Consider the following 25,015-nt stretch of genomic DNA (forward strand, 5'->3'; position numbering starts at 1 on the left):
TTGTTTTGTGTCTATGGATTCACTTACATAAACTTCAATTCTGGATGCTATTTGCTTACTTTTATGGTTGCATAATTTGTTTTTTTTTCTCTGAATATTGGGTGTTCAATGGTCTTTTTTTAAAATGGGTTCTGCTGGGTTTCTTTGTTCCATGGTTGCCAGTAAGGAGACGACTCTCAAGGCTGTATAAGGTTTACACAGTTGGAGTGAGTCGTTCTCCGATCTTGGCAATTTGTGTTGGTGATAGAATGCCACAAAACACTGGTGCTTAAATTCTGATGTTTACAGCTTACAGTTACCATTTTATAGATTTACTGTAAGCCCACAGAAAATGAAAGTCAGAGTTGCATGTGGTAGCATGTATGTACTCTGATAATAAATCTTACTTTGAACTTTAATTGCAATAAACCGAGTTAGATTGCTGATAATTTCCAATTAAGGTTAATTTTTTGCAGGAAGGTTATTCTTTACATTTTTATGTTTATTGAATGTGTGTATTATAATTCATAACACTGCTCAGAGTTCAGAAGAGAAGAAGGAAGCACATTAGAGATTTAGAATTCACTGTACCTTGCAGATTGCTGGGTTAGCTCCAACCATGGCTGAAATCAGTATTATTTAAAACAGAAGCAGGAAATACTCAGCAAGTCAGAGTGAGAAATAATATGGAGTTACTGGAGGACGAAGGACAGGGGTAAGTGTAGTTCAGATCATTGCGGGAATCTGTGGGTTTGTAATGGGTGTTAATCATCAACCTGGCTTTCTTGGAGATGGCTGTCTGAGATGAAACAAGCGAAAGTGAAAGCAGTTAGTTTTGAGTTCTGTATGAGAGCGGGAAAGAGCGCAAGTATAGTCATCAAAATACTGGAAAGATAGCAGTGGAGTGACTAAATTTGGGGATGCTCAGGAAACCTAAACTAGAAAGGTGTGGAGAGCTGAGGCTGATAGAGGCTGAATGAGGTCATAGAGGAAGGAAAAAGCAGAGAAGTGAAAACAATGTGATTTTTGAAAACCAGCAATTTTCAATCATCATCAGAATTATGGCAGTTGTCATCAACTTGCTATAGAGCAGCACTTATGCACATTAATAGAAGGCTAAGGTTTCATCAAAGACTCCTCAAAACTCAAACCATGATCATTGGGAAACAAAAAGGCAGCAGGTAGACAGGAATGCCATCAACTGCAATTTCCTCTCCAAATTATGTACGTAAATTGGGCAGAATTCACTTCAAGATATTACTATCTTGATTTTCCTTCATTGACTTGAATGTTCACAGATGACAGCTGCAGTCTGATCTCCCTGTTCCAGTTGTCAGGGAAGCAGATGCATCATTAGGATAGGTTAAGCAATAAGAAGAATTTGAGAGCAGCGCAGAGAAGGCAGAAGTTCAAACCACCTTGATTTGCAAATATTTCACTCTTCCTTCATTGTCGCCTAATCTAAATAATGGAACTCCTGATCAGTAACATTATGGGGATACCTTCTTTATAAGGACAAACTCAATGTTGAAAAAATGAAGGAGTTGATCATGGATTACAGGAGGAATGGAGACAGGCTAGGTCCTATTGACATCAATGGAACTGTAGTTGAAAGGGTGAGTAGTTTTCTCAGTGTACACATCACTGAGGATCTCACCTGGAACTGTACATACCAGCAGTGTGGTGAAAAGGGCACAACAGCACCTCTTTCACCTCAGGCAGCTGAAGAAGTTTGGCATGAGTCTCCAAATCCTCATGATTTTCTTTAGGGGCACCATGGAGAGTATACTGACTGGCTGTGACACCGCCTGGTACGGGAACTGTATTACCCTTCATCGCAGGGCACTGCAGAGAGTGGTGCAGACAGCCCAGTGCATCTGTGGATGTGAACTTTCCTATATTCAGGCCATTTACAGCAGCAGGTACATAAAAGAGGCCCGCAGAATCATCAGGAACTCAAACCACCCTAACCACAAACTGTTTCAGCTGTTACTTTCTGGCAAACGGTATCGCAGCATTAATGCAAGGACCAACAGGCTACAGGGCAGCTTCTTTCACCAGGCCATCAGAATTATTAATACACAGTTATCTTTTTGCATATCTGACTGCACATTGTGTCTGACTACATACATGATAAAAAACAATTAGGTATACAATCTTAGTGTTTGGGCAGTATCCTCCCACATTTCCCTTCCCTATTGCTTCAACATTGCAACGGAGATACAATATAAAGATTTTTTACTCTCTCATGTTGTGAGATGGATGTAATAAAAAAATTCTAATTCTAAAACTTCCTAAAGACATTAACAACTTATAATAAAAGCTGAACTTGCCAGTTATTCCTACATCCCCAAAATCAGGAGTACCTGAGAATTTAGGCCTAGACTTTGGAACAAAAGTATGACATGCTACTCCCTAATATAAACACGTACATGACCCAGCTTTTCCACAACATTTGTCTGACATGGATACAGATGACATCCTAGTTGTTGTTTGGAAGGTCTTCTCTCCAGATTTCATTGTACCTCTACCCAAGCTGTGCCAGTTCTATTACAGCACTGGCTCCTACCTGACAGTATGGAAACTTGCCGATATACATCACAAAGAGCACGGCAAATCCAATCCAGTTAATTACCGTTCAATCGAACTATTCTCAATTATCAGCCTAATGATGGAAAGGGATAACAGCAGTGCTATCAAGTGGCATTACTCTCTAATAATCAGTTTCAGTAAGATCACTCAGTTCTAGATATTTTCATAGTGAGAACTGAATTCCTGATGTGAACTGAGATTGACAGCTATGAGTCAACTGACCAAGAGTGGCATCAAAGAGCCCAAGTAAAATTAAAGTCAGTGGGCATCAAGGGGAAAAGACCTCAAAGTCTTTCAGAGATATACCTCCCACAAAGAAAGGCAGGTGTGATTGTTGAAAATCAATCATTTTAGACCCAGGAAATCACAGCAGAGGTTCCTGAGGGCAGCGTCCTAGCCTAACCATATTCTGTTGCTTCATCTACGACCTTCCAACCATCAGAAGGCTAAAAAATAGATAACTTACATCATGCCCAATTTCATTTGCAATTCTTCAGCATTTAAATCAATCCACACCTCGACCTACAGCAAGACAACATTCAGGCTTAGAATGATAAGTAGCAAATATCATCCATTCTACAAACCTGCCAGGCAATGAAATAAGTCTAACTGGCTTTAGCTTACTATCAATGTCCTGTGATTGCCACAATCCTAGCATTAAATGGAATGGACACATAAATATTGTGGCTACAAGAATAGTGCAGAGATTGTTTATCCTTCAGTGAGTGACTTACCTCCTGACCAATTACAATGCAGCAATCAGGACTTTAATGGAATGTTTTCCACTTACCTGGGTGAATGTAGCTCCAATGACACTTAAGGGGATTGACACCATCTAGGTCAAGGCTGCTCACTTCATTGGTACCCAAACCCCACCTTTACACTTTACACTTGCAGACACTGACTTAGGCTCCTCCTAAGTTCACAGCCTTTAACACCAACAAATGAGAGGGACACATGGAAAACCACCCGCTTCAGATTTCCTTCTAGGCTGCACCGTTCTGACTCGGATGTTATTGAGCTTCCTTGGTCATCAGTAACTCTAAATCCTGTATCTCTCTCCCCAACAATACCATGATAGTGCTTTCACTATAAGGACTGTAGTGGTTCAAGAGGGCAGATAATGTCATCTTCTTAAGGACAATCAGGGTCACAGAAACATGCTTTTCAGCCCACCGAGTCTTTGCTGATCACAAAACATTCATACCCAATAACCTTACATAAATCCCATTTTATTCTTCTCCCATTCCCATCAACTCACCCCAGACTCTACTGCTTACCCACACAATAGGAGCAATTTACAGTGGCCAATTAATCTACCTACCTGCATATAGACAATACACAATAGGCGCAGAAGTAGACCATTCGGCCCTTCGAGCCTGCACCGCCATTTTGAGATCATGGCTGATCAATTCCTATCAATACCCGGTTCCTGCCTTGTCCCCATATCCCTTGATTCCCCTATCCATAAGATACCTATCTAGTTCCTTCTTGAAAGCATCCAGAGAATTGGCCTCCACTACCTTCTGAGGCAGTGCATTCCAGACCCCCTCAACTCTCTGGGAGAAGAAGTTTTTCCTTAACTCTGTCCTAAATGACCTACCCCTTATTCTCAAACCATGCTCTCTGGTACTGGACTCTCCCAGCATCTGGAACATATTTCCTGCCTCTATCTTGTCCAATCCCTTAATAATCTTATATGTTTCAATCAGATCCCCTCTCAATCTCCTTAATTCCAGCGTGTACAAGCCCAGTCTCTCTAACCTCTCTGCGTAAGACAGTCCAGACATCCCAGGAATTAACCTTGTGAATCTACGCTGCACTTCCTCTACAGCCAGGATGTCCTTCCTTAACCCTGGAGACCAAAACTGTACACAATACTCCAGGTGTGGTCTCACCAGGGCTCTGTACAAATGCAAGAGGATTTCCTTGCTCTTGTACTCAATTCCCTTTGTAATAAAGGCTAACATTCCATTAGCCTTCTTCACTGCCTGCTGCACTTGCTCATTCACCTTCAGTAACTGATGAACAAGGACCCCGAGATCTCTTTGTATTACTCCCGTACCCAACTCTATATCCTTCAGATAATAATCTGCCTTCCTGTTCTTACTCCCAAAGTGGATAACCTCACACTTATTCACATTAAACGCCATCTGCCAAGTATCTGTCCACTCACCCAGCCTATCCAAGTCACCCTGAATTCTCCTAACATCCTCATCACATGTCACACTGCCACCCAGCTTAGTATCATCAGCAAATTTGCTGATGTTATTTTCTATGCCTTCATCCAAATCGTTAACATAAATGGTAAACAGCTATGGTCCCAATACCGAGCCCTGTGGCACCCCACTAGTCACCACCTGCCATTCCGAGAAACACCCATTCACCGCTACCCTTTGCTTTCTATCTGCCAACCAGTTTTCTATCCATGTCAATGCCTTCCCCCCGATGCCCTGAGCTTTGATTTTACCCACCAATCTTCTATGTGGGACCTTATCAAATGCCTTCTGAAAATCGAGGTACACTACATCCACTGGATCTCCCCCATCTAACTTCCTGGTTACATCCTCGAAAAACTCCAACAGATTAGTCAAGCATGATTTACCCTTGGTAAATCCATGCTGGCTCAGCCCAATCCTATCACTGCTATCTAGATATGCCACTATTTCATCCTTAATAATGGACTCTAGCATCTTTCCCACCACCGATGTCAGGCTGACAGGTCGATAGTTCTCTGTTTTCTCCCTCCCTCCTTTCCTAAAAATTGGGATAACATTAGCCATTCTCCAATCCTCAGGAACTGATCCTGAATCTAAGGAACACTGGAAAATGATTACCAATGCATCCGCAATTTCCAGGGCCACCTCCTTTAGTACCCTAGGGTGCAGACCATCTGGACCTGGGGATTTGTCAGCCTTCAGTCCCATCAGTCTTCTCATCACCGTTTCCTTCCGAATGTCAATCTGTTTCATTTCCTCTGTTACCCTATGTCCTTGGCCCATCCATACATCTGGGAGATTGCTTGTGTCTTCCTTAGTGAAAACAGATCTAAAGTACTCATTAAATTCTTCTGCCATTTCTCTGTTTTCCATAACAATTTCACCCAATTCATTCTTCAAGGGCCCAACATTGTTCTTAACTATCTTCTTTCTCTTCACATACCTAAAAAAGCTTTTGCTATCTTCCTTTATATTCCTGGCTAGCTTGCGTTCGTACCTCATTTTTTCTCCCCGTATTGTCTTTTTAGTTAAGTTCTGTTGTTCCCTAAAAACCTCCCAATCATCTGTCCTCCCACTCACCTTAGCTCTGTCATATTTCCTTTTTTTTAATGCTATGCAGTCTCTGACTTCCTTTGTCAACCACTGAAGCCCCTTTCCCCCCTTTGAATCCTTCCTTCTCTGGTGGATGAACTGATTTTGCACCTTGTGCATTATTCCCAAGAATACCTGCCATTGCTGTTCCACTGTCTTTTCTGCTAGGCTATCCGTCCAGTCAACTTTGGCCAGCTCCTCCCTCATGGCTGCATAGTTTCCCCTGTTCATCTGCAACACTGACACCTCCGAGCTGCCCTTATCCTTCTCAAATTGCAGATAAAAGCTTATCATATTGTGATCACTACCTCCTAATGGCTCCTTTACTGCGAGATCGCTTATCAAATCCTGTCAACACTAAATCCAGAATAGTCTTGTCCCTGGTCGGCTCTCGTACAAGCTGTTCCAAGAATGCATCCCGTAGGCACGCTACAAACTCCCTATCCTGTGGTCCAGCACCAACCTGATTCTCCCAGTTCACCTGCATGTTGAAATCCCCCATAACTACTGCGACATTACCTTTGCCACATGCCAATGTTAACTCCCTATTCAACTTGCACCCAATATCCATGCTACTGTTTGGTGGCCTGTAGACAACACCCATTTGGGTCCTTTTGCCCTTACTCTTCCTCAGTTCTATCCACACAGACTCTACTTCTCCTGACCCTATGTCCCCCCTTGCAAAGGACTGAATCTCATTCCTCACCAACAGGGCCACCCCACCCCCTCTGCCCACATTTCTGTCCCTACGATAGCACGTATACCCTTGTACATTCATTTCCCAGGTCTGATCTCCCTGCAGCCATGTCTCCGTTATCCCAACAACATCATAGTTACCCATTCGCACCTGGGCTTCAAGCTCATCTGCCTTATTCCTGACACTTCGTGCATTCAGATATAGAATTTTTAACCCATTTCTCCTCTCTCTGATTGAATCGCTGCCTATTGTGCTTAACCCTTTGGGATGTGAGAAGAAACTGGAGCAGGTGGAGGAAACCCATGTAGACAAACTCCACACAGATAGCAACAGAGGACTGAAATGTACCTAGGTAACCAGGAGGTGCTCCGGGGTTGGTGAATCCAAAACTAGAGGGTGCAGATGCAAGATAAGAGGGGAAGGATTTAAAAGAGTGCTGAGAGGTAACTTCTCGATGGTTGTAGTGAGTACCTGGAAAGATACTGTAGGTACATGGAGGGAAGGGCTTAGAGAGTTATGGGCTGAATATAGACAACAGGGAGGATCCTCTAGTCAATGTAGACTGGAAGGGTCGTGGGAGCTGCTTCCATGCTGTATTGCTATATAGCTCTTAGGACAGTGGCTCTATCAGCAGCACCATTGCACCATTGTACCACTCTACCCAACTGCATCAATGTGGTGTCCAAGTACAAGCAATAATTGCTGGCTTGGCTTGTGACATATAGATTCCATTTAAAAGATAATCAAACCTTGGCATTCAATGCTGGTACCATTCCTGAGTCCTCTGCTATCAACAGCTCTGACCAAAAACTCAACTGGACTAAGGTACATAAATACTATGGTTACAAGAGCAGGTCAAAGCTGTTGTTCAGTAATGAACAACAAAGCCTTTAGTCTGCCTGTAAGTCAGCAGTGTGATAGAATACTGTGTATTTGCTTAGATATATGCAATTGTAGCAATACCTAGGAGAATGGCATTTGCTTGCTGGCATCCTGTCACACTCCCCTAACCATTTTATCTCTCCACCATTAGTACACTGTGGTATCAGTAAGTCACACAAGGAAGAAACCATCTCATGTAACAATCTATAGCACTTTACAACCATTGGATTGCTATTGAAGATCAGTTAAAGTAGGTAAACATTACATTTACGCAAGGCAGATTAAAGTTTAACCACACGACCTCTTGCAGGAGTAAGGAAGACCAGCATATTCCTGCTCTGTTTCCTGACATTTAATTATTTCTTTATCCATGATACTGAGTAGCGCTCCAGGCCCAAATTCCCTGACCTTAAATTTTAGAAAACATACAATGTACAGACAGATTTCAGGTGATATAATCTAGCATTTAAGTTAACCTTATATGAAATTTATCATGTTTTCCAGGTGAGGCAACACTTTACTTGCAAACTGCTGCAGTTGTCTTTTGTGTCCGGTACTCCTGATGTGGCCTCCTCTACACTGGTGAGACCTGTTGTAAGTTGGGGGACCGTATTGATGAGTACCTCCACTCCCTCTGCCAAAAGTGGAACTTACCAGTGGCCAAACATTTCAATTCAGATTCCCATTTCTATTATGACATGTTGGCCTATGGCCTCCTCTTGTGCCATGATGTAGTTACCCCAAGGGTGGAGGAACAACATCTTATATTTCGTCTGGTAGCCTCCAACCTGATGGCATGAATATTGATTTTTCATTCTGGTAAAAAAAATTCTCTCCTCTTCCCCTGTTCTTCCATTTCCCACTCTGGCCTCTTATAACTTCTCACCTGCCTATCATACCCCACAGTTCCTCTCCTCCTATCCTTTCTCCTATGTTCCTCTCTCCTATCAGATTCCTTCCTCTCCAGCCCTTTACCTTTCCTATCCACCTAGCTTCATCTATTGCCTTATAGTTATCCTCTTTCCCCTCCCCCAACCCTTTTATGCTGGTGTCTTCTCCCTTCCTTTCCAGTCCCGAAGAATCAAAATATCGACTGTTTGTTCATTTCCATGGACGCTGTCTGCCCTGCTGAGTTCCTCCAGCATTTTGTCTGAGCTGCTCTGGATTTCCATCATCTGCAGATTTTTTTGTTATCAAGTGCAGTTTATTGTCATTCAACTGTACACTTGTATGCCACCATAGAAACAATGTTCCTTCAAACCAAGGTTCACAACACAGGACATATAACTTACAGACACAACACATAAAGTAATATTACCACAAATAAATTAACAAATAATGAGGTGCATTTATGACACAAGTTAAAAAATAAACAGTACAACAATACTGAAGCTTCTTATGTGATGAGACCTGGCTGTGGCAGGAAGACCTGGGTTATATGACCAAATTGGACTATAAGGTTATATGCTTTCAGAGTAACTTACTGAACACTTAATATTTATATCTCCTACACTGAAAAAAAATGTGTTGTGACTCAACAAATCTATTTTTGAGGACGTATTTGAGAATATTGACCAAGCAATTTTAATAGACTGATAGTTTGACTGGTTTCTACATGCAATATGTGAACTTCTACCTTGCTCCCTATCGTAGAGTTACACAGCACAGAAACAGGGCCTTCAGCACAGCTAGTCCATGCCAACAACTGCATCCTCCCTGCTAGTCCAAGTTGCCCACATTCAGACCATAATCCACCACGACCCTCCCCTCCATGCACCTATCCAAATGCCTCTTAAAAATTGCAATTGTACCTGCCTTAACCACTTCTTCTGGCTGTTCATTCCAGGTACTTGCCTCTCTCTGTATAAAAAGGTCTGTTTTTAAATCTTTCCCTCTCATCTTTTATCTGTGCCCTCCAATTTTGGACCCCCCAACCCTGGGGAAAAGACTATAACAGTCCAATATCCATACTCCTCATATTTTATAAACTTCTATGAGGCCAACTTTTATTCCCCTGCACTTCAGTGAAAAAAGACCCAGCATGGTCAACCTCTCCCTGCAACTCAGACACTCTAGTCCAGGCAGTATCTTCATAAATCTATTCTGCACCCTCCCCAGCAGATAGTCTTTCCTCTAGCAAGGCGACAAAACTGTACACAATATTCCAAGTGCAGTCTCACCAATAACATGCTGTACATAAATGTGACATAATGTCCCTACTGCCAGTATGCAAACCACCTTCTTTATCACCTGTCAACATGCATGGCGGCTTTTAGCAAACTGTGCACTTGTACTCTCATGTCCCTTTGTTCCACAGTACTCATCTGGACCCTGCCATTCAAAGTTCAAAGTATGTTTTATTATCAAATTATGTATATATTATACAACCTTGAGATTTACTCCTTACAGGCAGCCACGAAACAAAGAACCCCAAAAGAACCCATTAAAAACAAACACCCAATGTGCAAAGAGAGGAACAAAAAGCAAATTGTGCAAACAATAAAGCAAGCAAACAGTATTCAGAACTGAAGTTCGCAATGCCAGGCATCACCAAACTGATTCAGAAGCCTACTAGCTGCAGGCCACAGCGTCAGTCCAGCACAGATTCAAGCAGATCCCCTAGATCAGCGAGCTGAACCAGTCCGTCTCTTGCCTCCGACCCCGACACCACAAGCATTGCAATCTGGCTCAATACGGCCAATACCCTATCTTTCCAATTTGACTCAGCACTTAAATCAATCAAACTTCAGATCTTTCCCCGCCTCCCCTGGCTCCGCCACATCCAATTATCCACCCTTTCCAATTTGGCTTGGCCTTTAAATCAATCAAACCTTGGATCTTTTCATACCTCACTTGGGCTCTGCAGCATTGAATGGCCTCCGAGTCCGCTCCATCAACTCTAGTCCAGACATGTTGCAACTGTCCTGCTCCAGCGAGACTCTAGCCACACAGCAAAAATGCCAGTTCGTACAAGTGATTCAGATCTGCTCCAGCACGGAACCACTGGCCACTGTTTGCTATGTTCATTTACCAGAAAAAAGTGTGAATAATGAAGCACTTAGTTGCTTTTTTGTTTCTTTGGCATCCAGCAAGTTGTCACTCAAACCAGTAAGTAGTGCCAGACTTAAATCTTCTCTATATAAACCCTACAGTGGTTTGACTCTCCAAAATGCATCACCTTACATTTATCTAAGATGAAATCTAATTGCCATTCCTCAGCCCATGCCCATAAATGATCAACCAACTTCACAGTAACAAGGCTCCCTGATCTAGTTTCATCAGTAAACTTGCTAATCATGCCCTGTACATTTGTAGCCAAATCATTTACATAAATGAGTAATACATGTTCCAACATTCCCTGTGGCATCCCACTAGTCACAGGCCTCAGATGGAAAATTGACCTTCAACCATTACCCTCTGCTTCCTATCATTAAACTAATTCTGAATACTCACTAGTTGCCCCTCAATCTAACCTAGATCAGCCTACCATGCAAGACCTTGTCAAAGGCCTTACTAAAGTCCACATAGACAACAGCTACTGCCCTACCTACCTTCATTTATCCTCTTAGTTAACCCTTTGAAAAACTCCAAAAGATTCATTAGACATGGCCTTCCACACACACTTACTATTCCTGATCGGACCTTGACTTACCCAAGCAATGGTAGATTTTGTCCCACAGAACTAGTAACTTCCCTTTAACCGAAATCAGGCTCACTGGCCTGTAGTTCCCTGGCATGTCCTTGCTACACTTCCTGAAGAATGGAACAACAGTGGCTACCCTCCTATCTTCTTGAACTTTGCCAGTGACTAATAATGAGGCAAATATCACTACAAGTGCTTCTCTGATTTCTTCTCTGGCTTCCCATAAGTTCCGTGGTTGCACTTGGCCAGGTCCTTGGGATTTGTCCACCTTGATGTGTTTCAAGTGCTCTTTTTTCATAATATGTAAATGATTCAAGACCTCCCTACTTATTACCATCATTTCTTCAGCATCCATGATATTCCCCTTAGTAAACAGCGAGGAGAAATAGACATTAATAACCTCAGCCATCTCCTGTGTTTTTATAGATAGGTGGCCCTGACATCTACACCCTTATTCTGGTACCACCTCATTATGGTCTCCATTCCATCACAAACTTTCTGTTTGCTCTAATGGCCTCTCTCCCAATAATTGAACTTCCAAATTTTCCCAAATGTTGAAGTGGAGGGTCATCAACCTGAACCATTAATTCTGTTTCCCTGCACACAACCTGAATACCACCAGATCTATGAATGTGGAAATAACTAAAGTACACCTCAGCTTTGAGTCACTGGGTAATGAAGAGAAGCAGGAATGGGTGATGGCCATTTCCTTGGGGGATGAGGTCAATTACTTTTGGAAAGCATTGTAGAACTGTAACCCCACTCCTCTTCCTCACAATCTCCAATGCTAGAGTTAACCCTTACTCATCTCTAGCAAGTATGGGCATCTACTGGAAAATTCTCAAACCAGGATCCAAATATAGATGTTATACGCTAATGACATGGGGCAGATTTCCTCCCAATTAGTTTCATCTTCCCTAAATGGTGGAGGCTCCTTGACACCATGTGGGATAGAAAAGTGAATCTTAAATTAGTAACGGGATTCTGCTATCGCGGATTGCCACAAATGCTGCACGTCTCTGATAATTTATTTTCTGGCTATTCAGGGAAATTTCCAAGGAACCGGGCTTTTCACTCCAAGCTTGAAACTTAAAGTAGGACGAACGAGCTCTGAGGTTCGCACGAGATTACTCAAGCTGCACGGTCCCGGAATGAGGAAGTCGTAGCCGAGGGTTGTTGGGAACATAAGGCTGTGCAACTGAGAGGTTTCTCGTAGCGATCAGAAAGCTAAGAAAACAGAAGCGGTTGTTAGCCAAGTGGATGAGATGTCCCTCGAAGGGAGCTACTGCTAATTCCAATCTGGACACTGATCATCGGCAGGATTCAAACTTAACCTTTAGTTTGGGAACACTCCAGCGCACGAGATCGCACTCCGAGATAATGGAGCAGGTAAGTCTACAAATATACCAATTGTTTCCGTCAAACTTCAGGCGTTTACCTGTCTCGAACCGCGGTTATTCCTTCAGCACAAACGCCTGAGTTTTTTTGATAAATAAAGCTTCCAAACATAAGGGTGTGACAGGTACTTTGAACCTATTGACTAGGAGAAATAGAATTACGCCTCTCGGTTTCAATATATTCTTGTATTTGCTTTTTTATTCTCCAAAACCGGAGAAAAATAAATGTGAAGATAGGGGCTGAGTGTTATTTTCCGGGTCACAGCGAAGGTTGAAGTGTTTGAAATATCACGTACAATTGTGAAAGTGTTTTGAGTGTTTTGAAAGACTGATTTGTTGGGAAGGAAACGGAAAGAGCGACAATTATTGATTTCAGAGCAGGATAGTCTGACATTGAGCCCTGAAAGGGAGATTGCCCTGCTCCCAGTTTCCTGGGCATTCCGAGTATAGGTTGGTACGGAGTTGGCCAATACTCCACCAGGATAATGTGCTCGGCCTCCTTATCAATTCAAGTCCAGGTAATTCAGTACAACGAGATGAGCAGTAGGAACCGCCCGATTTTGCAAACCTATCGCGACTAATAAAAGTTCAATTTCGTTTATGTTTTTCTGTCAGGGTATCATTTAGCTTCACGTGCATAATGGTACATAGTTGAAGGAAATCGGAGAGTTAAATTTGTGGTAGTGCAGGTCTTGTGTTAGCGAACCTTTTGTAAGGGAAGAGACGGGCCAACGTGCAGCAATGCTTGACAAAAGGGGAGTTTACAGAAAAGGATAATGCAACAATGCAGCAGCCGTGTTAAATAAGGAAAGTTAGTGAAATGTCAAAGATAAAGGGATTTTAGCTTAACCGACAAAGCAGTGTTAACAAGGTAGGTGAACTAAAGGCACAAATGGAAATCCAGGAGTTTGACCTAATCACAAGTAGTTCTGCAGATGCTGGAAATCCAGAACATGCACACAACATGCTGGAGGACTCAGCAGGTGAGGCAGCATCTGTAGAAGTGAATAAACAGTCGACGTTCCCGGCAGAGACCCTCATCAGGATTGGAAAGGAAGGGGAGAGGGAAGATGCTAGAAGGTGATAGGTGAAGTCCAGGTAGGTTGCCCACCCCCACCCCCAGAGGGAATGAAGTAAGAAGCTGGGAGGTGATAGGTGGAAAGGCAAAAGGCTGGAGAAGAAGGAATCTGTTAATCTGATTGGAGAGGAGAGTGGACCATGGGGGAAAAAGGGAAGGAGGATGGACACCAGGGGTAGGTGATAGGCAGGGGAGGAGAAGAAGTAAGAGGCTAGAATGAGGAATTGAACAAGAGGGAAGGGGAAAGGGGAAGGGAAAAATTACCGGAGGTTGGAGAAGTTTATTATATGCCATCAAGTTGGAGGCTAGCTAGATGGAATATGAAGTGTTGGTACTCCAACCTGAGAGCAGCCTCATCATGGCAGAAGAGGAGGCCATGAACCATCTATGTCAGAACGGAATTGGGGATAGGAATTAAAATGGATAGCCTCCAGGTAATTCCATTACTTTGCCGATGAAACAAATCGACAAAGCAGTCGATTAGGTTTGAAATAATAGCCTTTACACACACAGCTGCCAAATGAACAAAGGCAGAAATCTTTACACAAAAAAAGTAATAGGATAATCTTGGGCAACTTTAATATTCACACACAATCAAACTGGTAAAGGCCGATTTGTGGATGATTTGATGAAATACTTTATGACAGTTTGTTATGGTGGACTCTTCAAGTGAACAGGCTGCTTTAGAACTAGCAAGAAACAAATAATAATGTTATAAAGGATTATTTGTAAATGTATTCATAATATAGGATTTTGCATTCTGTTTTAGTGACAATCATCAGTCCAAATCTAGAGTGTTAAACTTAAAGTTATTAGGTATGAAGGAAGAGTAATTGATACCTGGTTTGTTATTATCACAGATATCAAGATGCAAAGATAGGGAGCCACAAGGAGCAGCGCCATGTTCATACAATGTAAAGTTATAGTAATGCATTAAATAAAGGTACCAAGGGTCATATATCTGAGTTGCAGATGACACTGAAATAGGGAGAGAAAGAAAGTATAAGGAGGACACAAAATGTTTGCAAACGAAACTGGAGAGATTAATTGAATGCATAAAAGGATTGTAGGATGAGTATAACGTGTGGAAACATGGCTATCCACTTTGGAAGGAGGGATCAGAAAAACTTTATATGTAACTGAATGCTGATGTTTGAGATTTGGGTGTTCAGGAAAAAGGTCAGGGTGGAGTGGAGAAACAATTGAATAGGAATAGAATGTTGACTTTATTGCAGGAGCTGTGACTTAAAACACTGAAACGTCTTGTGTGTGTTTGAAAAGTCTTGTTATAGTTGTATGAGGCTTTGATAAGATCACACATGGAATGCTGCATTTGTTAATCTCACCACTTAAATAATATTAATTTTACCAGTGTGGACAATCTCACAGTTTCCTACATTATACTCTAGTCGCTAATGTTTTGCACATCCCGTTAGCCTACTATCTATTCCAGTGGTCCCCAACCACCGGGCCGCAAATCATGTGCTACTGGGCTGTGAGGAAATGATAATGATTTGGTGATACGAAACAATATGAGTCAGTACCTTTCCTCATTCCCTGTTACGCCCACTGTTGAACTTGAACGCACGCAAGGTCATCAGTCGCCCAAACGCAGTGATACCCTAGTGCCAGGGATCACTGGTTGGTCTCGGGTAACCAGCCACCTTGCGTGGCGGGCGAGAAGTGCTGTTGCTACTGGCCTGGAGCGCGGACAGATGGACGCTGCCTCTAAACCTGTTTACCACACCGAATGTTCGTGGGGAACCGGGTGCTAAAATATTCGCAGACGATCTAATTCGGGGTCAGGGTTGCGTAAAGTAGCAGAGCAGCTAACTCGTTGGGATCTACTGAAAGTCATCCCTCGAGCCAAACTTTTGTCGGCCGATAGATCCTACCTACCTACAAGGGGGGCGGGCGAATGCCCTGTCACACTCCTGCTCGCTCTCTCCAGACTGCGACCACCACGGGGACCTCCGGCCCTTACCTTATCCTCTCATCCCACTCACGACCAGCCGCACTTCACCAAGGTGTCTGGCGGCAGGCGGGTGGGAGACTATCTAATGAGGCAATGAAGCCCTCAAAACTGCTTCGGTGCCTTGAGGCCAAGCACCCTGCACTTAAAGACAAACCCATTGAGTTTTTTGAGCGGGAAAAAAATGTGAGCAAGCAGGACAGAAGCAAGTGCTGAGAGCCATGAAAACTAAATTATGGAATAGACTGGACATAAGGAACCCCCTTCAAGTATCGCTGTTACCCATCACTCCTCGATTGGACCATGTTGTTGCAGGGAAATAAGCCCAGGTCTCCCACTGATTCAGCGATATTGATGTGTTGCAATGATTTTATATGTTCATACGAGGAAAATATGCACTGTGTGTTTAATATCCAAATGTTACTTAAAATTTTATGATGCTATTGACTTATAAGTGACTTACATAGTCGCCTATATTCCGATCGTGATTAACAACCACCACCCATCCCCACCGTCGACCAGTCTGCAAGAATAATGTCTATATTAAACTGGTCCGTGGGAAAAAAAGGGTGGTGACCCCTGATCTATCTTCTTTGAAGACTTTTTTTTTGTCTTTCCCACAGTTTCATTTCCCATCTACCCTGGGTGTTATCAGCTAACTTGGATATTTTCAAATAAGTCAATAATATAATTTTAAATTGCCAAGACACTGGAAGCAGTACAATTCAATTAATATCTAGGGACATTGCCTTACTGAGGAAATACTGGCCTATATTCTCTGGACCATTTAGAAGACTGAGGGATGATCATATTGAAATAAGAGGATCTGACAATCTATATCTTTTGATGGTTACCTAGCTGAGAATGGTTTCTCTGGTAGGGGAAATTCAGAACATGAAGGCCAAAAAGATGAGAAATTTGTTTTCCAAGAGGATTGTAAGTCTTTGGAATTCTCTACCACAAAGAAAGTGGGTGCTAACCAGATTCACATATTGAGCCTGGGCATGAATGAATTTATTCTTAGCTTGCTGTTGTGCAGAGAATTGCCACCAAGTACATTCTTTATTTCTGCATTGGTATAGCACTAATCTGACCAAACTGCAGATCAGAGACTGGCTCATTTGATTGGGCACCAGAGTTGGCATTCGGTCCAGGTGCATATACCAGAGATGTCTGGAAAACATCTTCCAGTAATTATGAGATGTGCAGTAGTAGATCTACAACTGTTGTGCATCCTAGTTGTTTTCTCTTTTGTGATCTACTAGTTACTGCTTAGAGTCAAAAAAAAGTTCTATTTAATATTTCCTGTGTTGCAGGGCAGGGGGTGGGGGAGGGAAATGGTTACTATAGATGCAGCTGGACTGAGTTGATGTTAAAAAGATACGCAAGTCGGAAAATGATTTCTACTTTTTGGAAATCAGGAACCATTTGCCCAGAATACTCCCTTGAGTATTCATGAGTGAAAATAAATTATTCAGCTAGAATGCTCAATAGGGAGATAATATGAGGATGTTGTGGGAGAAATGTGCTGAACGTTCTTTGCCCAGTGCTTTTTTTATGTTGATGTTGCTTGTAATTATCAGCAATGAACAAGAGAAATACACTCTGCATTTGCCATCTCTTTGAGTTCATTATATAAGATGGAATAAATAGAATGACCACGCTAACCATTTATGTATCCGTTAATCATCCAATATTTTGTAATTTACTCTTTTTACCAAATAAGTCAACCTAGAAGTGAGACTTTAGAAATACTGGGTCCATAGAATACTCATAGAATAATTTTATCTTTTACAGAATGTAGATGGATGGGGTACAGCCATTGTAAAAATAAATAGGCAAAATACATGGTGTAAATGCTGGGAATCTGAAATAAAAATAGAAAATGCCAAATTAGTTAAAAAAATGGGTATGAAAATTTTGTCAATGAGAAAATTTTTAATTCATTAAAAGCAGTGAGGAAAACTGAATAACCTGGAGGACTTTTGTAAGGTTATTGTGGAAAGTAGGTTGAAAAAGCAATGTCCATTTATTAAGTAATAGTAATTGCCCAAGGAATGAAAGGTGTATATGGATATCAGTTTACTGAGCAGGCAGAATGAAACCATTAACCTGTATGGGGTTAAGCCAAGCCAGTATTTATTTGACAATGCAAGTAAAAGCCGCTATACTCTCCATATACTCATAACTATGTAGCTGAGCACAGCTCGGCTGAATGGTGCTACAGCATCAACTTCTCACTCAGTGACACTTCAGGAAGTGAAAATGCGGCAGGCTAATCCAGACATCAGCAGTGGGAAAGTGTTAGCTGTTTGAAGTTCTTCTGCAATCACATATCAGATGACTTGTCATGGGCCCAGCACACCGAGTAGTCACAAGGAAGGCACACCAACGTCTTCACTTACTTTGAAGGTGAAGGGCGTTCAGCATGTAACTGAACACACTTCTACTGATGTACTTTTGACTGTCTGCTAACTGGTTGCATTATGGTCTTGTAAGGCAATCCAATGCACAGGAAAATAAAAAGCTGCAGCCCCACCATCAAAAAGTATCTACAGGAGGTGCTTCCTCAAGAAGGCAACATTTATCATCAAAGATTCCCACTATCTGGGCCATGCTGTCAGAGGGAGATGGAGAACAGTCAAGGAGTGATTGTGAGAGGGGCAGAGAGAGGAAAACAAGGGGGGGGGGATAATAAATAAATAAGATATGGGGTAAGAAGGGGAGGAGGGGTGTTAATGGAAGTTAAAGAAATCAATGTTCATGCCATCAGGTTGGAGGCTACCCAGACGGAATATAAGGTGTTGTTCCTCCAACCTGAGTGTGGCTTCATCTTGACAGTAGAGGAGGCCATGGATAGACATACCAGAATGGGAATGGGACATGGAATTAAAACGTGTGGCCGCTGGGAGATCCTGCTTTCTCTGGCGGACAGAGCGCAGGTGTTCAGCGAAATGGTCTCCCAGTCTGCATCAGGTCTCACCAATATATAGAAGGCCACACCAGGAGCACCGGATGCAGTATATCACACCAGCTGACTATCACACCCCTTCCCTTCCCACTGATCTCCCTCCTGGCACTTATCCTTGTAAGCGGAACAAGTGCTACACCTGCTCTTACACTTGCTCCCTCACCATCATTCAGGGCCCCAGACAGTCCTTCCAGGTGAGGCGACACTTCACCTGTGAGTCGGCTGGTGTGGTATACTGCGTCCGGTGCTCCCGGTGTGGCCTTTTATATATTGGTGAGACCTGACGCAGACTGGGAGACTGTTTCGCTGAACACCTACACTCTGTCTGCCAGAGAAAGCAGGATCTCCCAGTGGCCACACGTTTTAATTCCATGTCCCATTCCCATTCTGATATGTCTATCCATGGCCTCCTCTACTGTCAAGACGAAGCCACACTCAGGTTGGAGGAACAACACCTTATATACTGTCTGGGTAGCCTCCAACCTGCTCTCCATCTTCCTTTAGTGCTCCCCTCCCCCTTTCTTTCTCCCTAGGCCTCCCGTCCCATGATTCTTCCCCTTCTCCAGTTATGTATCCCTTTTGCCAATCAACTTTCCAGCTCCTCCCCCTCCTTTCTTCTATCATTTTCAATTTCCCCCTCCTCCTCCCACTTTCAAATCCCTTACTATCTTTTCTTTCAGTTAGTCCTGACGAAGGGTCTCGGCCTGAAACGTCGACTGTACTTCTTCCTATAGATGCTGCCTGGCCTGCTGCGTTCCAACTGCATTTTGTATGTGACACTTGATTCTTAACTTTCCTTGGAAATGGCACAGCAATTTTTTCAGTTCTAAGCAGATAAATGTGTAGTAGCTGGTGGAGAAGTAGGTATAGAATGAAAATTCTGAAGTTTATAGACAAAGTATAAAAAACAACTTTCAATCTTAGACAAATAAGCCCATCAAACAATATTGTTTGAAGTTTAAATGTTGTCTTCGGGTTGTGATAGAAAAAGCTGCTTAGCTCTAATCTGGGGCCAGAATCAGGATGAGGGAGAATGGTGTTCACTAGTATTTACACACAAATGCTAGACCTATCTTAGCTGAGCGAAGGCCTGTAGCTTACAATAAATTCTATTAGTTTAGGAAAAATGCCCTCTTATTAGATTTTGTTGTTTTATTTAATTGTTTGAGTTTTAATTGATTTTAGGTTTGTAAGGATGGTCTTGGAGACAGAGAGAGGAGTTATGAGTCAGGTTAGAATTTAGGGACAGGGATGAGGGGGAGTTAGAGGTCAGGCTGGAGTCTAATTCTCTGATCTACATTCGAAGACCAGCGGACATGGACATAGGACATCTGTGATTGGATGTCGGACTTTGGACCAGCAGAGAGTGGACAATGCACCCCCTCCCATAGGTCAGCAAGTTGTTGGTGGGTTCTGGAGCTGGATTTCGTGTGGGGAGGAGAAACAAATTCAGACGACCCTCTAGGTTTGTGAATCAGTGAAAACAGAGTTTAAGGCCTAGTGTTCGGGGTCCTATAATCCTGTTTCTATACACCTCCGTTTTAAATGATTGGCCTCTTACTTATGTCCTCTTGTTCATGGCACTTCCATTAGAGAGAAAAGGTAAATAGGAGGGTTTGTTTTCCCTTTGCTGCAGCTTCAATGAACACCAAAAAGCAATCATTTTTTTCAAATCAGTCTAGTAAATCATTTTAACGTTACTACTTCTTCTATAGTTTTGGCATCCTTAATTTATTACAATGTTTTCTTTGATAAAGTAAAGAAGCCATCTTTTCTTTGAACACTGTAAGAGTCAATAAAAATCAACAATGCAAAAAGGAAAGCAGATGTTCACAGCTGTAAAAAAAAAAGTGGATTTATCATGGTGCTGAACCCATCAAAACACAAACTTAGCCACTAGACTTTTAGAGCTGGGGCTTATCACTTCTTGAGTGAGTTTGACCACTGTCAGCAGCACCTCTTTTATGGATTTTAAGGATTTTTAATCCTGTTGACTCTAATAAAATAAACTAAGATTAATTAATATCAATGTAGGTTGGCTTGATGGATGTGGTCTTGGAAATTGACAACAGAATCTTACAACCAAGCCTTGGGACCCCTTCTGTATATGCATAAATAACTATCTATCCAAGTAATGAAATAAACACAATATACTTGCATAATAAGAAAAACATAAAAGAAACATGAGAAATTCTGCAGATGCTGGAAATTCAAAGCAACACACATACACTGCTGGGGAATATCTGCAGGTCAGGCAGCATCTATGGAAATGAACAAATAATCCTATTTTAGAATTATACTTATTGTAATGAAGCATGCTATAAAATTATAATGAAGCAGAAGCTCAATTTATTCCATTTAGCAATATGTTCAAACATATACAATAAAGTGACAGTAACTTTGACCTATTTTGAGGTCATAAATAGATGAAAGGGATGTGATAGAGCTTGTATCTGAAATTCTCCAACTAAAAAGTACTGAATAGCTGATAAAGTAACCCTATAGAAACAGGGTGAAACCCAGGCTGAATCAAAACAGGAAGCTATGTGAGGCATTGATCATTTCTTGTAAGCAACAAATTCTCTCAAACTGCAATGTGATGAAACTTTCTGAAACATGTCTCTTCTTGTCAGTGCTTTTCTTAATTACCACAGATTTGCATAAGTTAACATAGAACATAGAAACGTAGAAAGTCTACAGCATATTACAGGCTCTTGTAACCATGTAACCTACTCTAGAAGCTGCCTAGAATTTCCCTACCTCATATCTCCCTATTTTTCTAAGCTCCATGTACCTATCTAAGAGTTTCTTAAAAGACCCTATTGTGTCCGCCTCTACCACCTTTGCTGGCAGTGCATTCCATGCACTCACCTCTCTGTGTGTGAAAAACTTATCTCTGACACACCCCTTGTATCTACTTCCAAGCACCTTAAACTTTGCCCCCTTGTGTTAGCCATTTCAGTCCTGGCTATCCACACGATCAATGCCTCTCATCATCTTATGCACCTCTATCAGATCACCTCTCATCCTTCGTCGCTCCAAGGAGAACTGGTTTGTCAACAAACAGTTAACCAGTCAACCAGTTTACAAACCCAGAATCCCCCATTATAGCATCTAATAATTTATTAAATATTGCTAGGGTACTTGATAGGACCATGTTGATGGAAATATCTTTGCAATGTTGAGCAACCTGTCAAAAAATCTATGGTTAATCTTTCCTGAAAAATTGATACAGATCATTTCATTACAACAGTGTATTTTGTACAAGGTGAAATGAAGTGTGTAGAATAAAGTGTTACTGTTACAGAGAAAGTGCAGTGCAGGCATGTAATAAGTGTAAGGCCATAACAAGGTAGACGGTGAGGTCAAGAGTCTATCTTATTGTACAAGGAGACTGTTCAATAGTCTTTACCAGTTGAATACAAGCTGTCCTTGAATCTAATGGTACATGGTTTCAGGCTTTTGTATCTTCTGCTCAGTGAGGGAGAGCAGAAGGGAGAACATCTAGGGTGGGTAGAGTCTTTCATTATGTCGGCTGCTTTACCAAGGCAGAGAGAGCTGTAAACGGAGTGGAGGTTGGTTTCTGTAATGTGCTGTGCTGAGTCCGCAACGCTCTACAGTTTCGTTCAGTCACGGGCAGAGCAGTTGTGCCCTTTCGGAGTTGCAGAGACATTGGGCAGGCTGCGCGAATGCTTCTACTGGCCTGGTACAGGCAGGATGTGGAGCTGTTCTTGCACTGCTGCGATGGTTGCACGGTCCAGAAGAAGCCGGGCTGACAGTCTAGGGCACCAGTGAGCAGTACATGGTGGGGGCCCCAGTATGGGTCTACTGCCCCTCCCAGAAGAAGGAACTATCCCCCAGGCTGGGAAGCCACTGGAAGGGGCTGGGAGAGGTGCTCGACTGCATCTCTGATGTGGAATATTGGGTGCGGTTGCTTGAACAGCGGAAGGCAGTCGTGCTGCACCAGGACCGGCTGGCACCATGATGGCCCTTGCCAACACTCTGGGTGCCCTGCCTCTTTATCTCACACAAACAGGGCTCCAGAATCCCCCAGCACCCCAGGCGACAGTACCGACCCCCACCGGAATTTTTGGACTTTGTCATTTATGGACTCTGGGGTTGCTGACCCCTTGGGTGGGGGCAGAGTGGCACTTTGGGTGGGGGGGGGGGTGATCGACAGCCTGCCCCTGCATTTCTTTTAATTGTTCTTGTGTCAAAATGCCTTTGTGGGATTGTGGTGGTAAGTTCCAGTTCACTTATTGTTACATTTTAGCTTGGGTTATTGTAGCTTAGTTATTCGCTTGTGTATTTATGGGTCACCCTAACTGTAATCAAGGTGTGTGATGGCTCATCTCCCCCATCTGTATGAGACTGGTTGGGGTCATGGTGCCTGGTCTGTTTTTGTGTTTATCACAATAAAACTGTTGTTGAGTTTAACGAGCTTCCTTGTGTGTCATTATGGACCGAATGCTCGCTGCAGTATGATATATCTAGGTGTCTTTAATTGATAAAAATAACTGTTCTAACTAACTGTTCTAAATCACACTCAGCTTTATTATTACTGACACTTGCTGTTCTAACAAATTTTGTTCCTCAATGGTATCTCAAACCTCAATTTGAATTTTAACTTCCCTGTGAATAATTCAAATAAATTTCAATAGCTGCAATTCCCCGTAAGAGTTGCAGAATAATTTGGCTTCCATCAGGTTTTTGTGGCTTACTTGGGATACATATTTTCCACAAATGCCAAATGCTTGCACATGTGCCAGTCACCGTGTATATTGTGTCCTAGCTGTCTATGTGATCTACAAGCCAGGAGAGTACAATATGGAGAGCAGGCTGTTGCCCGTGCAGCAGGCTCCCGCTCTGCATGCAGCTGATGCATCTAAAGGAACGGCAAAGACCAATACAACACACTCAAAATGTTGGAGGAACTTAGCAGGTCAGGCAGCATCTATCCATCAGTGTTGAATCAGCGTCGAACTCAACATAGGACTGTCTTAGGGACTCCAAGCTAACCACACGTGAAGGCCTGCATCTAGACTTGTGTGTCAGAGACTATTTGAGATGCATGGCATTGGGAGCATTTAATAGAGGGAGCTTATCCCCATTACCTCCTCTGGCTATGACAACTTTAGGAATCAAAGAAAAAATTCTGGTCATTGTGTAAAAACTGTCCCAATGTCACTGTACTGATTTAATTCAGCTGAAATTGTGGATTTTTGAATTATATTTAACTTCCCCTTGAGCATTTCATATTTTGCAAGCTTGGAAAAAAAAGTCAGTTTAAAAATTCACCACAATTATAATCATACAAATCACAATTGAAAACTGAATTTATCTAGTGATTACACGAGGAAATCTGCAGATGCTGGAAATTCAAACAACACACACAAAATGCTGGTGGAACATGATCCTTTCCCTTCTCCAGCTCTGTATCACTTTCGCCAATCACCTTTCCAGCTCTTAGCTTCATCCCAGCCCCTCCGGTCTTCTCCTATCATTTCGCATTTCCCCCTCCCCCCACTACTTTCAAATCTCTTACTATCTTTCCTTTCAGTTAGTCCTGACGAAGGGTCTCGGCCCGAAACGTCGACAGTGCTTCTCCTATAGATGCTACCTAGCCTGCTGTGTTCCACCAGCATTTTGTGTGTGTTATCTAGTGATTAGTTTGTGAAATGTACCATTGGTAACCATCTTCAACACAAGTCTCTGGGATCACCCCATCAACTTGCTGATAAACAAGGACAAACTGAGCCAGCAATGTCAACACAGTGAGTACAAGAGCAGATCAGATGATGGATGTCCTACAGTGGGTAACTCATTACTTCACACCTCATAGCTTCTCCATAACTCACAAGGTAGGTCTGAAATATTTTCTGGCATGTCCTCTGCTCTGCAGAATGAGTACAGCTGCAGCAAAACTCAAGATGGTCAACACCATCTGAGACAAAGTAGCTGACTTGATTGAAGCAGAGTCTTCCATCCTAAATATTAAGTTCTGTCACCACCAGAATACCATAGTCAGAGCATTACCGTCTCCCGCCCATGTATATTCTGCTCACAAAATGCTGGACAAATCCAATCTGGTTAATTACAGCCCAATCAGTTTTCTCAAAGTGATGGAAGGTTTCACCAGCAATGACAAATATTCATCAAGGATCTGCTCAATAATATCCAGTTTGAATTTCACCACAACTATTAATTTCTTACTCCACCTCTACTGGTCATCTCTAACACTAAGAAATCAAGGGCTTCAGGTGTTTGGTTACATTACCAATTGCAGGTTCTCTTTAGTTACACACTATCCTGACTTTAAAACATATTGCTAATCCTTCATTGTTTCTGGAACACCCTACCAAAAGCATAGAGGAAATATCTTTAATAAAAATATTGCAACAATTCAGAAAGATGGCTCACCATTTCCTTTTCAACATACATAGTTGGATGATAAAATTCTGGTCTTACCCAGCCCAGTTCCTGAAAATGAATA

At 42.4% G+C, this 25,015-nt stretch overlaps 1 protein-coding gene across 4 annotated transcripts in view; it reads left to right on the forward strand.

The window, feature by feature from the left end:
- The first annotated feature begins 12,271 nt into the window (after window positions 1-12,271).
- Window positions 12,272-25,015, forward strand: part of LOC140729489 (anoctamin-9-like) — a 128,133-nt gene continuing 115,389 nt past the window's right edge. For all 4 annotated transcript variants that reach the window (XM_073049271.1, XM_073049274.1, XM_073049273.1 and 1 more), the window contains exon 1: window positions 12,272-12,493. In XM_073049271.1, the coding sequence (XP_072905372.1) occupies window positions 12,365-12,493 (129 nt within the window). In that variant the 5' untranslated portion in view covers window positions 12,272-12,364. The remainder of the gene's footprint in view (window positions 12,494-25,015) is intronic.

Source organism: Hemitrygon akajei, chromosome 6 (genome assembly GCF_048418815.1).
Source record: "Hemitrygon akajei chromosome 6, sHemAka1.3, whole genome shotgun sequence".
Lineage (NCBI taxonomy): Eukaryota > Metazoa > Chordata > Chondrichthyes > Myliobatiformes > Dasyatidae > Hemitrygon > Hemitrygon akajei.